A 16,430-nucleotide genomic window follows, 5' to 3' on the forward strand; every position below is an offset into this window, starting at 1 on the left:
AAGGAAGTGGCCAAGATCCTCGGAAGCCTCGCCCACGTCCTCATCGCACAGGCACGGCTAAGCGAAGGGAGCTACGACAACCTGGAACAGGAGGCAGCAACGCTAAAGCTTCAAGCCAAGGAGGCCCGGAGAGACCAAGCCCTCACCCAGCTTCGTCTAGATCAGCTTCTAGACACAGAGAAAGACGACGAAACAGACAAAGAACAAAGAAAAGAAATAGAAAGACTTCAAAAGACCCTGAAGGAGCTCCGTCGTGACACCGACCGACGAATACAGTCAGAGAAAGACGCCAGGAAACACCTCGACGAAAAGCTTCGGCGTGGCGAATCCCTCCTGGAGAGAGCCACTGATGAACTTAAAAACAGAGACATTAAAGCTAAAGTCTATGCAAAACATTTGCAGTCGGCACAAGCCGAGATCGACGAGCTCATCCAGCAAAGACACGAGCTCAAAGATGAACTTGACATGGTGCAAAAAGAACTGAGACAATCATATATAGTGCAACGTTACCGGAAGGGGGAAACACACAACACACAGTTTCCCCTGACCAGTTACTCCGCACATTTTAGCCACGAAGCAAGAGCTACGAGGGGGGACGACAGCCCCCTGTTTAAAAGATCACCCGCCAGTCTCCACGAATCCCCGTCAGCAGCAAAGGAAAGGACGCCCTTCCAGGAAGTCAAGGTCAACAGCCACGAAGCTTCAAAGAACCTCGACAAGCTGGCCAGAAATATTCCTACCTTCAGCCCAGACCCGGCAGGAGGACACGACGTCCACGCATATTTAAAAGACATAGACTTTTACTTGCAAACTGTCGCTCACGCGAACAACTGGGACAGACTGTACCTGCTCAGGGCCACGTCTAATCGTGACGTACGCAGCTTTCTGGATCGACAACCAGAGGCCATCAAAGCAGACTACTGGCATCTACGACAAGCTCTAATTCGTGAGTACTCCGATCCCGAGTCAGACCAGGGGTTCATCACTGCCATGGACCTCAAGCAAGCTCGACGTGAGACCTCACAGAACTTTTATAACAGACTGCGACGTGCCTACTTCGGGGCACGTAACGACCCAGGCATGGAGGAGGACATCAACTTCAAAACTCTTTTCCTCCGAAACCTGCACCCTACCATCAGTTACCACCTGGGGGTGCTGGCGTGCCCGCGCAGCATGGGCACGCAACAGTTAAGAGACTTGGCTCACAAAGCTTACGTCAAACAGAAAACCATTTCTGAAAAGACTGTAAAACAGCCCACCATCTGCCCTGTCTCTGAGCACCACCCAGAGCTAACCCTAGAGGGCGCCAAACAGAACCACAGTTACCGACCCGTCAACAGAGAGTCCAAACCACTCCAAGCCAGCAGAAGGCAGCGGGGTCATAATGGCGACCGTCCACGGTACCAGAGCGATCGCTCTGAAGGATCCTGGGACCCGCCTCGCCCAGAAAGCCAGCGAAGAGGCCACTCTCGACGGGACAATGGTAGGCCCAGACCTGAACCCACGTCTGGCAAAGAAAGTGTAGCTGCTTCTGAAGTTACAGAGCTCATAAAGATCCTAAAAGAGCTCCTCCGACAGAAACCTCACAAGGAAGACAAGAAGGACGGACCAGGTACAGCACGACTAGACATGATACCTGAAATCAACCTTCCCGCCCTTCCTGCAACTGAATCATCCACCCTGAACACTGTTCCCCAATCACGGACTAGTGTACTAACTGTTGCACCCCCACATGTCAGCAGCACACCCACACGACAGCTGACAGCAACAGCCTCTAATCAAGACAGTATCATGGCGCAGCCCAATGTACCAAAAAGCGCTGTTTTGATTGTTTGCACGCATAATGAGACACTTGACACATATCCAGACGGCTTATCAAGCAACACACAGGTCCCCACACCAAGACTCCTGGGAAACCTAATCGAGAAGGGGATGGCTCGAAAACTCTATCTGACTATCACTATGGAAAGGGCATTTAAGCTCGAAGCCCTAGTGGACACTGGCTCCGACCTCACGCTTATATCCGCCCAACTGTTTGAAAGACTCAGATTTGAAGCACAGAGGAAAAATCGCACCCTTAACCTTCACACTTGTAAGCTAAATGTGCAGTCGTATAGCCAAAACGACATCCAGCTCAAGCACGTAGCTTCCATCCACCTGACAATTGGACCTATGAGGCTGATACACCCAGTCTATATCTCCCCTATGAACACTTATCCGTTTCTCATCGGAAAAGACCTGCTGGACCGCTTCGAACCCGTACTGGACTTCAAACAGCTGAAAGTCTGGGCTCAGGTGCGTGACCCTCTGCCCCTTCAGACACACACACCGTCTGAGCAAGACTGTCAAGTCACAGAGGTCACAGGAACTCCCACAGAGCCAAACTGCCAGGTCACAAAGGCCACGGGACCCCCTGCAGCACACTGTGACAACACAGCCTCAGCCCCAAAGCCAAGTTCAAGTTCGCTACTTTGCACATTTCAGCTATCCAAAGACTCTGATGCCGTCTGCCCCCAGGTCATGAATGACCTACAGCTGAATGACATTATCACAACGAACAGTATCCCTGCACTGTGGGCAGACAACTCAACCAAAAGTCTACCACTGTGCAATACAATCAGTAAAAACACACCACACGGCGACATGTGGGCACCCCCGCACCCCACATCCAGCCCCATTGTTGCAGTGCTAACTAACAGCAAGCGATCGACACCGGCTACAATGCCGGCCTTGCAGCTGCTACCGCTAACTCCGCAAATTTCCAACAACGATATTGCGGATATGCAAACCTCTGACACTGCAATAAAGACAATTCTTGACCACCTCTCAGACCCCTCCAACCACCCTATCACTGACTCTGAGCTCATTGATGACTCTAGCCACAAGCATCTACATAACTCCAGACACATGATGCGTCTTATGGACAACATTCTCTGGTGTGCACCCGATGGCAACACAGCGCCGCAGCTTGTAGTGCCACGGTCGCAAAGGGGGGTGATGCTAATGTACGCCCACAACACACCATGTGCTGGACACCACGGCACCAGAGCCACGTATGACACACTGAAACAGGTGGCATATGGGCCTGGGATGCATCAAGATGCAGCAGAGTATGTTAGAGAAGGGCTAGTTCGCTGCCAGTTCCAACCAGCAAACCCGAGCCACAGAGCCCCACTGCAACACAGAGGGACCACTTTCCCATGGTCAAACCTACAAATCGACCGGATAGAACCCCTGCCCAGGTCCACAAAAGGCAAAAAGTACTTTCTCACAGTGGTGTGCCAGTTTACCAAGTGGTTGGAGTGTCAACCAGCACCCAACGACACCGCCCAGACCACGGCATACCACCTGATGAATCACATCTTTTTCCTGTCAAGATTGCCACTGAGAATCAACTCAGACAGAGGCATCCACTTCACTACTGAGGCCATGCAACAGATCTGGAAATGCCTAAGAAACGCGGCCGTGATCATGCTCCTGTGCCTCCAGACAATCAGAGGCCAGCCATCACCAGACATCATCACACCGGGTCCAGCCTCGGGCATCGTACTGAGAGAGCAACCTGGACTACTGATCACCAACTGCAAATGAATCCTCAAAAGAAAGACGTACTCTCCGGAACTTCACATCAGCAGCGCAAGCTCCTCCAGCCCTGCACACAAACGCAAAAGGGGGGAGGAGCCCAAGCCCTCTGCCTAACCTTACACCAGCTTCAAGAACCTTCTCCTCCAACACCAGGTAGTCACCTTGTAGGCAATACTGCCAAGCCCCACACTATGTCATGCATGTGATTTGAGAAAGAAGGCCTTTAACGAACACAAGGCCGCCTCTGAAGGGATTCTCAAAACCCCAATGACTTTGAACTTTGAAACAGAGAAACCAAAGTGGATCACCAGAAGGCACCCAGCCTGGCCACAATGCGAGGCACCCTCTGGAAAAGTTCACAGTCAGCATAGGACATAAAAGTGTCAAGATGCACAGTCCATCTTCCTAGGCAGGAGACCTAAAGGACTGACTGGCCATTGCGAGGAACATGGTTCCACCCAGGGCTGCAGAAAGCCCACAGCACACCTGCACCACACAAACGGACTTCTGGATGACAGGTGACGCACCGTCAGGGCACCTGCTGCCTCGACACCTGCTGCACAAGCACAGAGACCTGAACTGGGCTACTGTCTGCCTTATCTGCCGTGGAACGACCATCACTTCAGGAGACACAAACAACTGGAGCCTAACATGGCTATGGTGTGTCTGATCTTCCTGAATCTTTGATATCGCTCGTTGTTGTCCATAGGAGGGACAACAACTAGCGAAAGGGGGGATTATGTAGCGACTCAGGCGAATCAAACACACAATCGCCAGTTACCTTTAACAAATATGTTTTGAAAGTGTGCTGATGGACAGACCTTCCCCCAACACAACAGAGAAAGATTCTTCAGTCACCCTGGAAACCATCTGATAAGGGTTTTTATGGCCCCGAAAGGAATTTGGCCACATGAAGTTTCAGACACAAAGACACAGAGCTTTTGCCTCAAATTATAGACAAACCATCTATAAATGAACATGCACCCCAGGACATTATATGTAAACACATAACTGTTTTGTAAAATGTTTATTCTGTATGGTATTTTGCATATTTTTATCTTTGTCTTAACAAATTACTAGTTCAGATAACCTCATATATGTCATGTCTCCTATCAAATTAATGCTCACTTCACGACTTACACTTCCATGTATATCACTTATTCAGAAAATGCAGTGTGTGTTTGTTGCATTAATTATAGTATGAAGACTCAGAGACCCACTGAGTCGAACCTTCAAACAAAGAGCTATAAATTCTGCTGAGGAATTTCCCGCCGGGAAATCCCAACACTCTCATTGGTTAAGTCTAACCCTGGAGGGTGGGACTATTTCCAGACCTTAAAAGACCAGTGAAGACTTCCTCCTTCTCTCTCTTCTCTCTCTGGCTGAACCAACACGTTTTTGTGGCTGGCATTGAGCCAGGCCACCAATGCAGGCCCTCCAAGCAGGCCTCAGCTCTTCCAAAAATCTTCTCTTCTACAATCCGATCTTCAAGAACACGAAGCATCGCTAAAGCAAACAGCCGCTTCCCTCCCAACCTCGGAAAGGACCGCCGGACATGCAGGACATTTGAACACGCAGAGACACATACGCACACAAGCGAGAAGCCAAAACGAAACCAAAAAGAATGCAAGTATTCTATTTCTTACTGCTGTAAAGAGGGTGTGTTATTCTCCCGTTGGGATAAATTAACTCCGTGAAGGTCGTATTTGGTTGAACTGAAGGAAAGCATGCCTTGCTTACCCCCCCCCACTCTCTTTGTCTCTCTCTCCCCCTCACTCTCTTTGTCTCTCTCTCTCTCTTTTATCTCTCTCTAACTTCAGTCTATTCATTATTCTCTTTTATGTATTCTTTCGTTAATATCTATACTTCTACTCTCTTGATGCATATTTAGTATGTACTTTCTGTGTGAATTGTAGTGTTATTTTTAGTCTGTGTTTATTAAACCTCCGAAAGACATTTAATGAGTTGAATCTGTTATTCTGCCACATACACAAAGTCAATGAAACTTGCGATCTAAACGTTACCTAACTGCTTATGCTACTATGTTAGTAAAGTAAACTGTATGACCATTTGAAATATTAAACTTATCCTGATCAGTAAAGTTAATGTTTCTCATGCGCTCGTAAAGCAGTAATCCATTATTGAGAATTGATTTGGAAAGTCTATAACTAATTTGCAGGACAAACTTAGTAGGATAATTTCAAGCAATTTCATAAAGGGTTACTTGTATTTAATTAAACAATTTTCCCTATCGGAAAATTTTAATACGTAATGAACAACTGGCAAATCATATTCATAAATTCATGAATATTGAATATTAAATCCCTTTTGAGTTAATTATTCCCCGAGACATTAAACTCATGAGTCGTTGTTGTTACAGATCATAAACGGCCAAAACGTGCATCTTGTTCACATATTTTTGTATTTTAAGATGGAAATTTGATAGGCTTGTGCTGCAGTTCTATGGAGTTCAATGGCGGTTTTGCTATGAAATACCATATGTTTCCTCAACACTTGATACCCAGTGATATGATATCAACCAGAACGATATAGTCGGTTTTACATGTCAATTCCAGCCCGAGTTCAACTCCTCATGCTTTGGAAGAGCATCAAAGTGGATTTGCAGTGGAAAAGCGCTTCTTCTAAACATGTCTACAACCTGAACCAAACACTTGCGGTCTCAACAACTGCAGTGTTTGAGGGCGGGGGCAAAGCGCAGACGCCGTTCACGAACAGCCAATGAAGACCACAGGCTGGAATTATGCAAATTTGTTAGTTACATTGTTGTGTAGGTATGCAACAGGAAGTGAGAGTGGAGTTGCTGACGACTCGTTTCAGACGGGTCAGATCTATTCTTTCTTTTAGTAGAAAATAACTATTTATCTTTAAAACTACTTTCACATTCACAAACAGCTTTCTTACACACTACACAAAAGGTAATATCCGAAATAGCATAATTGTGTCACTTTAACAACAAACAATTATTTTGCTCTGATATTAGGGGTAAGTGAATACTGCAGTGCCAGCTAAAGCTGCAGAGTCAGTCAGCTGGCAGTATGACGTGACGTTTGTAACAGTGTCGCCCGCAGGATCCCTCCAGCCCGCCAATCTGCAAGTGTTTTCTGAAACATGAGCAGCTCGCTGTAACATTCTGTTCCACAGCTGCTCATTCCACATGATCGCAAGACATGTCAGCAAGATAATCAGCATCTCACACCCTCACTCACCTCAGCACGAAAACATCACATTAGCGCCCTGTCACTGCACTGACCTACAGATACAGTGGGAAAATCATAAACATATCACCATGATATCTGTGTATTGACCCTATCTGACCCTGTTCATTAAAAACACCTGCAAATGTAGACGATGCAGCTGCAACTAACATTCCTGGACATATTTCCTAAACGCTCAATGGCTGATGCTATCAAAAGAAATAATGGCTGCTGACATTAAAAAAGCCATCTCCTGCAGTGGCAAGAGTTCATTTAAAACTCTTTTTGAATTGTGCATGCAGCTTTCAATACCTTATTATAGTGGAAACTAAACTGGATTATTTCTATTTGCTTTGTCATACCTTAGAACCACGTTAAATTTACTAGTGAATGCAAAAAGGTGACACACACACACAAAGTTGCAAGAAAAAGTATGTGAACCACTTGCAGCATAAGAGATGACACCAAATGCATGTTGTTTTTTTATTTATTGCTGTCCTGAATCAGATATTTTACCTACAAAATGTTTGCATATACTCCATCAAGACAAAAAAATAGCAGAATTTATAAAAACAAAAACAAAAAGAAAAAAAAGATTTTGTTTGTGTTTTGTGATGTTCTTGAGTCTCTTGTTTGTCCTGAGCAGTTAAACTGACCAACGTTCTTCAGACAAATCCTCCAGGTCCTGAAGTTCTGAACATTCTTCAGTTTTCAGCATATTTTGCACATTTAAAGTCTCTCCAGCAGTGACTGTATGATTCTGAGATTCATCTTTTCACATCGAGGATGATTGAGGGATTCAAACACAACTATTAAAAGAGCACCTAGAGGATATTTCTGAAGAATGTTAATCAGTTGAACTGCTCAGGACAAACAAGAGACTCAAGAACATCACAAAACACACACACACACACATTCATAAAGTTTTGAATGGGTAATTTTTATAAATTCAGCAATTTCTTGTCTTTTGGACTGCAAAAAAAATTAAATGTGAAGAATTTTAACAAGAGTTTTTTATTTAGTTCTGTCCTGAATGAGATTTTACTTTTTTTCCCCTACAGATTCTGCAAACAGTTCACATACTTTTTCTTGCAACTGTATATAGTTTTGCTCAAAAGTTTACATACCCCTTGTTTTAGCCTTAATTTTAACAAAATAAGCGGGATCATACAAAAGGCATGTTATTTATTTTTTATTTATTTAGTGCTGCCCTGAATTATATATTTACATAAAATAGTTTTAACATATAGTCCACAAGACCCATATTTGAAAGATTTTTAGAAGGGTTTAAAAAAAATCCAATTTAGAACTTTCTCTGTGTCAAACACTAGTGATATTAAGCAGGGCAGTCCCAAAAAATATACTAACAGACAATAAGTGTCTCCAAAATAAATAACAGCCACAGGATACTTTCCCTTATAATAATTGTGTAGGTTTAAACCTATAAGTCTGTTGACAGGCTGTGCCTGCACTAGCCATAAACACTGTCTGGTCGACTCTAATGCCAACAGAGCACAGTGTCAACTGCAGATCTGCAGGGTGCTGGAAGAGCAAGAAACCTGATATGACAGGGGGAGAGCATGTAAACAGCCTTCTCCCTGTCTCACACTACAGCACTCCCACCAACACCCAACAGAACGTCAACTCAAGCACTGACGCTACAGTCTCGCTCTGAGGATTTCAGACACTTGCATACACACACATGCAGAATAACGGAGAGCTCCAGGGAACATGCTGATGTTGCTCTTTCCACCACAACCTCCAGAAGGCCGCCACATCCCAGAGAAACTGTTCCATGGAACCTGACCTCAGGGGCATAATGTGTATTCCTATCACGAACTGACCATAAACTCCTCATGGCTAAATGGGAACAGCGAGAGATGCTAATGATTTGAAAAAGCTAGTTTAAATAAGCTCCAAAATCAGCATTAATAATCCAATGAAACTGACGCATGCAGGGGGATTGTGGTTTGCCTCTTCCAAAGCTGTGGATGCTGAAGCACAGCAAACTTTAATTCATGGAAAAACCAATGCATACCTATAAATAAAATTAACTCACTATGATGGGTTGGACAGCTTGATATTTAGTCGTATTCAACTGAATACCACAAACTTTATTGCTCTGCCATGACATCACGCTTTAAGCTTGGCGTGGACTAGTTGCTGGTCATGGCCTTTAGAGGGCGCAACAGGATAAGAAATCTTTGAAGTCCACTTTGACACTCTGTTTTCAACAGTTAAAATGACACACAAGTGCATACTCGGAGAGTGCTCTACACATAGGCATTTTTTGCGGGTGGGACATGTCCCCACCACTTTTTGAAACATTGAAACATCTTGTTGCACAGATGAACCTAACTAGTACAAACAAAACATCACTGGTTAACTAGAAGAGCATAATTTAATTTGTTTGTTATATAAGAGGCGATCTGGCACTCGTTGCCACTGTTATCAGTGACGCGTGCATGTGCAGTCTACACACAGACGAGCACTTTAATCGCTTAGCGCTGTTGCAGAGAAGAAGAAAAAAATCCAGAAACCACAATATATTATTTTTTAACTATTTATTTGTATGATACAGCTGCAAATAAGTATTTGAACATCTGTCTATCAGCTAGAATTGTGACCCTCAAAGACCTGTTAGTCTGCCTAAAACCTCCACTCCATTTATTATCCTAAATTAGATGCACCTTTTTGAGGTTATTTTTTTTGTTATTACAAAATTGTACACCTCCACAAGGCTGGAAAGGGCTACGGGGAAATTGCCAAGCAGCTTGGTGAAAAAAGGTCCACTGTTGGAGCAATCATTAGAAAATGGAAGAAGCTAAACATGACTGTCAATCTCCCTCGGACTGGGGCTCAATGCAAGATCTCACCTCGTGGGGTCTCAATGATCCTAAGAAAGGTGAGAAATCAGCCCAGAACTACACAGGAGGAGCTGGTCAATGACCTGAAAAGAGCTGGCACCACCGTTTCTAAGGTTACTATTGGTAATAGACTAAGACGTCATGGTTTGAAATCATGCATGGCACGGAAGGTTCCCCTGCTTAAACCAGCTCATGTCCAGGCCTGTCTTAAGTTTGCCAATGACCATTTGGATGATCCAGAGGAGTCATGGGATAGTCATGTGGTAACGAGACCAAAATAGAACTCTTTGGTCATAATTCCACTAAACCTGTTTGGAGGAAGAAGAATGAGCCCACCCTAAGAACACCATCCCTACTGTGAAGCATGGGGGTGGTAGCATCATGCTTTGTTGGTTTTTTTCCTGCACATGGGACAGAGCGACTGCACTGTATTAAGGAGAGGATGACTGGGCCATGTATTGCAAAATTTTGGGGAACAACCTCCTTCCCTCAGTTAGAGCATTGAAGATGGGTCGAGGCTGGGTCTTCCAACATGACAATGACCCGAAGCATAGGATAACCAAGGAGTGGCTCTGTAAGAAGCATATCAAGGTTCTGGCGTGGCCTAGCCCGTCTCCAGACCTAAACCCAATAAAGAATCTTTGGAGGGAGCTCAAACTCTGTGTTTCTCAGCGACAGGCCAGAAGCCTGACTGATCTAGAGAAGATCTGTGTGGAGGAGTGGACCTAAATCCCTCCTGCAGTGTGTGCAAACCCAGTGAAAAACTACAGGAAACGTTTGACTTCTGTTATTGTAAACAAAGGCTACTGTACCAAATATTAACATTGATTTTCTCAGGTGTTCAAATACTTATTTGCAGCTGTATCATACAAATAAATAGTTAAAAAATCATGCATTGTGATTTCTGGATTTTTTTTTTAGATTATGGCAGAAATGTAGTCAACACTGTTCTGTGATCAATAGCTTAGAAACTGAAAAGTTCTAGCACAGTCACTAAATCTTAGTAACTAAAATCCACAGCTTCACTAGTAGAGACGCACGCTGTCAGGTAGAATCAATTCACACACATTAATGCATTTATATAAATGTTATCTTTACTGTTCTGCTTTATCTGTATCTGATTTAAGGCCCGTTCACACCAAGGACGATAACTATAAAGATAACGATAAAGATATAGTTCTAAAAATCATTCTCAATATTAAAGAATAGCAGAGTTCACACCACAGCTAACGATAACGTCACAGAGAAACGATATCATTGGAATCACTTTCAGAATATTTTTTTCCAGGTGATGAACAATCAAAAAAAAATGACAACCAATCAGAATCCTTCTTGCTGTAACAAGCTTGAGCATTTAAAGGTGCCCTAGAATGAAAAATTTAATTAACTTTGCCATAGTGAAATAATAAGAGTTCAGTACATGGACATCACATACTGTGAGTCTCAAACACCATTGCCTCCTACTTCTTATGTATATCTCGTGCATGAAAAACACCACGAAAAATAAGTGATTCTCAACGTAAGGCCAACCGTGACGCAAGCGTTAGGGATCATTTATATGCACGGCACACCCCAACATTTGCATCTGTCCAAACATATTCATTGTCAGGCGGAACTTACGGAGCCGAATCGTCGGGACTGCAGGTAAACAAGCTTCACACGAGGATAGCAAAAACGGCAACTCATGGACACACGTCATTTTCCAGACTGTGCAGGGGACGTGAGGACTTTTCTACCCTTTCCACAGATAAAAAATGTCAACAGTCATGGTTGATGTTTATTATAATCAGATACCACAACAATTTAATTCAAGATCGTTCGTTTGCTCGGCCCATTTCAAGCAAGCTTCGCTCAGCGTTTTAAACTGAAGAAAGTGGCAATTACAACTGTATTCCTGCAAGCAGTAAGTAGCGATTTATCCACTTATTGACTGTTTAAACAATTTCTGATTAAATTGAAAGTTTCTTAGAGAGACTGGATTGTCTAGATAACGCAAGATGCAACTACAGTAACAATAGGAAACTCCAAGTCCCATACAAAACTAACTAGTGCGTATAATGACAAAGGTTAATTATTTTGTATTACAAAATACATTCGTAGATACCTTGCTTACAGATCGTTCACTCGATCCTTCTAGCAAAGGCTATTGATTTTGTAAATATATATATATATATATATATATATTTATATTTTTAAGAACTTAAGTATGATGTTTTATCATGCTTATATTAAGAGTACATCACAGTAATGCGTAGCCTACATTGTGACTAACGTTATATAAATATGCATTATCGTTGATGAAAAAAGACACGTCTCTCTGGATGAACTGAAAACACCAATAAACAAGTAGGCTGTATTTGAGCAATCTCCATTTGAGATGTTCTGCTTAAAGTGTCATTCAGTCTGTCTGTGTTCTGTCAGGACGGTCAGGACTCACGAGCTGAACTGCTGTGAGCTGCTGAAATAAGCCAATCAGAGCAGAGCTCAACATTAATATTCACGACTCTTCCAAATAAGGCAAAAACAGAGCATTACATCCTAGGGACAATTTATAGGGTTGTAAATGGACCTGTAAAACTGTATCTGGACAAGTTTTGCCCTTAAATAAGCCAAATACCCTCTATGTAGATATCAGAGAACAATTTAACATATTGTTTCAACTCATTGTAGTGCACCTTTAAAGCTGCAGACAAGACGATGCTTTGAATGAACAGAAAGATATTGTCCACTGGTTTGGATGCTAATATAGTTATTGTTCTTGATGTGACCGGGCCTTTAGATCAAGTGGAAATCTGTGAGAAATATAATGATCCAAAGATAAAAGTACTGATAATATATCAGTTTGTGGAGCAATTTAAACAAACAAAGATCAAAAAAATAAAATAAAAAACAATAATGTGGCATTTGTTTTGTTCCTCCTGGTGTTTGATGTTCTTTGTACTGTATTGATCTGTTCACCTAAAATGCTGCTGAAGGTGAAATATAATGTGGATAGCACTGAATTAATATATTTTTGTCAGGTTAAATACTAATAATTGATCACTCAAACCTTTATCTAAACCTCTCTACTTAACCGTCTGACTCGCACAACTGTCATGTTTGTAGTTTTTTTTGGATTTGTAGTTCTAATCGAATCCTCGTCCAACTCGCAATGGGTTGTGGGTAATATAAGCTGTTAGAGTGTGCGTCGATCCGCACTTCCAATTCTGATCCGAAATAGTAGACCACCCGGGTATCTTTGGAGTACTCCTTTCAGCATACTATGATTTGGAACATACTAATGCCGTCTTCACGTGCTATCAAAAATTTTATAATTCCCACTTCTGAAGCCGTGACTTCGAGCTCATCCCATTGAAATTTTGAAATGGAAGGGCGTTCATGTGCAATTTTTACCTAGGAAACTCATATTTACGATAATTCCGAGCACGTGAATGCAGCATAATTCTATTTTCGAATACTATTTAGTATGGGTAGTATGCGAACTGGGACGCAGTGTAGGTCCTATAAAGACATTGATTAGCTGGTTCAGGTGTGTTTGATTGGGGTTGGAGCTAAACTCTGCAGGACATCGGCTCTCTAGGACCGAGTTTGGGGACCTCTGCTTTATATCAAACAGGTTTCCTAAACCACTCCCCCATGCACCATTGGCCAGTCAAACAAATAGCCCCGCCCCCAGACTCATGCTATTGGTCAGGCCAGGGTTGTTGATATGGGCTGGTACTGAGCCACGATATTTACATTTTTCAGGGAATCAACTGTTGAATGGCTTACTTCACTGTCGTTGATGGAAATATTACACTTTAATTTACTTATGTTTAAGGCACATAGCAAAGCTGCAAACTATATGGAGAATATGGCCCTCATCCTAAATATTATATCAACTGTTTTAGCGTATCCCTAACCGTTAAGATGACGTAATCATAGACCGTCTGCTTCTATGCAGTATCATATGACGTAAGGGGGTTCAACGGTCGCCTCAATTTCAATTTAAACGTGATTTTCAGTAAACGTGATATTCATTAAACGCTCTTTAAACACACGCGAAGTGAACAAATGTAAACTAATTTCGAGTTTTAAGGATTAATTTCGTATCAGAACAGAGTTCAAAGAACACCCTGTTCCAGGAAGTAACGCTTGTTGTCGTTTCAGCACAACCACGTTATGGCTAGTCGGAGGATAATACTCGTTAATACTCTACAACTACTTTGAAACTAATCTAGTTGGCTCTCAAGATGGTCAGACAGGCATTAGGATGCAACTCGTTGTCTATTGTTTTGAGCTAGCTATGGCTACTCTCACATATAGGCATATTTAATCCACCAAACGACAAAACACTCTCGCGAATTGTCAATTTATAAATATAGGGAATCAAATTATGATTTTCTGCAACCTCTGAACACAAATCCCGAGGTTCGCTACATAAACATTGGGGGCAAGACAGCTAGCCAGCTAGCCGTCATGGGTGCATCGCCCCCCGGTTTAGGGGCTCTTGGAAAGCTAACCTCATGCTGTACGCGCCAGCCCCGAGCTCCTGGCCGATGCCAGACAAACTGGCATCGAAGTCGTGCACTAGCCCGGACTCGATGGTCGCATCGTCCATCTTCAGCACCCACGCCATGGCGCCCAGATCCTTCTCCTCCGACTCTAACCGGAGCGCCGCCAGCTTCGCCTCGTACAGACAGCACCTGCGCGGAGCTCGCGTTGCCGCAGGAGTCAGCTAGTCCTACTAGAGTCGGTTAGGTGGCCACCCGCGGAAGGCTAGCTGTTGAAAGCAGGGCGAACGGCTCTAGCCCTGACTGCCGTGTACCTCGCCATTGCTTCAGTTTCACAGTAACAGAGGCGAGAAATAACAGTCTCGGGATGAGCTGAGGCGTCGCGAATCAACACAAGCCTCCACGCAACGCCGTACGATCCGTTTCCAGCTCCCGTATGTTATCCCGTTTGCATCAGCACATCATATCTGTATGCGATCTTCCATTATATAAAAGCAGGGTGGGAGGACGCTGTTGACTGTCACCGCATTCACACGCAATGTCCGATGGGCTGGCAGAGCTCGCTCGCGCGCGCTCATCTAATCCTGTGTCTTTACGTTCGCTATCCTCCGAAAGCGCTCGCCCAGTTTCATCGCGCTGACCCGGCTGTTTGGTCTCTCGGAAGAAGCCAAAGATCACGACACATCGACACGGCCCTCCGTCTGCCACCATTCAAACCATTCAAACGCAAGATCGACACAGCTGCAGCAGGGATCCGGGTCGGGAATCTGACAGCCAATCACATTGCGCTGCGAGACGCGCTCAGCCAATCGGCTTCCCAGTATCTGTCGTCATAGTTGGCTCGCGCTCCGATACAGCTAAACAAAATGAGACTGTGGCAAAATATATGGATGTTGACAGTTCTTGCTCATTTTGTGGGAATAAGGTTGAAACACTGATCTATTTATTTTTCCAATGTGAAAAAACTCAACACTTTTGGAATTATTTGTATGTTTATTTAGGTAAAGCACTAATTCTTTCAGTTAAAATACTGTATATGTTACTATAAAGGTACAACTTTGCGAAAAATAAATTCTCCAACTCGCAGGCTACTCTTTCACATTTCTTAATTGAAATGTATGTATTTCTCAAATCTTTTAGGGTGGTTAAAAATAATAAAAGTGACAGATTATAATGATTTTTATTTTGTTTATCCATAATCGTTTCAACTATGTGTTTATTTCTATCATGGAAGTCAATGGCTACCGTTAACCGTCTGGTTACCAACATTCTTCAAAAGATCTTCTTCTTGTTCACCAGAAGTAATATCTTTCTTTTCTTTCTTTCTTGTTGTGTTTGTGAAACTTTACGTGATGATTTGATGTAATTTCATTCCTGTAGAAGTTCTATCTGTTCTGTCTTTTATGTCAGTTTTACTGTTTGATGCATTATAATAGTAAAAAAAAGATACAATATGCTGTCTTCATTCTTAAGCGCTAATTATTGATTTTTTGTGTTTATTCTTTACTTCTATTTAAATCGACACAATTGTATACATAGAAAATCTTTTAATTTTGTGTGTGTGTGTGTGTATGTATGTATGTGTATATATATATATATATATATATATATATATATATATGTATATATGTATATATGTATATGTATATATATATATATATATATATATATATATATATATATATATATATATATATATATATATATATATATATATATATATATATATGTATATATATATATATATATGTATATATATATGTATATATATATATATATATATGTATATATGTATATATATATATATATATATATATATATGTATATATATATATATATATATATATATATATATATGTGTATATATATATATATATATATATATATATATATATGTATGTATGTATGTATGTATGTATGTATGTATATGTATATATATATATATATATATATATATATATATATATATATATATATATATATATATATATAGTGGTGGTGGTGGTAAAAAATTGTTGGTACCCCTGGTAAATATGATCAAATATGGCTGTAAAAAATACAGCTACATTGATTATCCATTTTGATCTTTTATTAAAAACAAATCACAAAAATGTAACCTTTCATTGAAGTAAAAGAATTGAAAATGGGGGGTAAATCAAATTATGAAATAAATGCTTTTCTCCAAAACACGTTGGCCACAATTGTTGGTACCCTTTTATTAAATACTTTTTGAAACCTCCTTTTCCTAAGACAACAGCTCTGAGTCTTCT

The 16,430-nt window shown here is 42.0% G+C and overlaps 1 protein-coding gene across 1 annotated transcript in view; it reads right to left on the minus strand.

Moving 5' to 3' along the window:
- ubp1 (upstream binding protein 1) overlaps positions 1-14,896 on the minus strand; it is a 46,154-nt gene extending 31,258 nt beyond the window's left edge. The window contains exon 1 of the mRNA XM_067425344.1: positions 14,170-14,896. Within this exon, the coding sequence (XP_067281445.1) occupies positions 14,170-14,285 (116 nt within the window). The 5' untranslated portion in view covers positions 14,286-14,896. The remainder of the gene's footprint in view (positions 1-14,169) is intronic.
- Positions 14,897-16,430: the final 1,534 nt, after the last annotated feature.

This window comes from Pseudorasbora parva, chromosome 19 (genome assembly GCF_024679245.1).
Source record: "Pseudorasbora parva isolate DD20220531a chromosome 19, ASM2467924v1, whole genome shotgun sequence".
Classification (NCBI taxonomy): domain Eukaryota; kingdom Metazoa; phylum Chordata; class Actinopteri; order Cypriniformes; family Gobionidae; genus Pseudorasbora; species Pseudorasbora parva.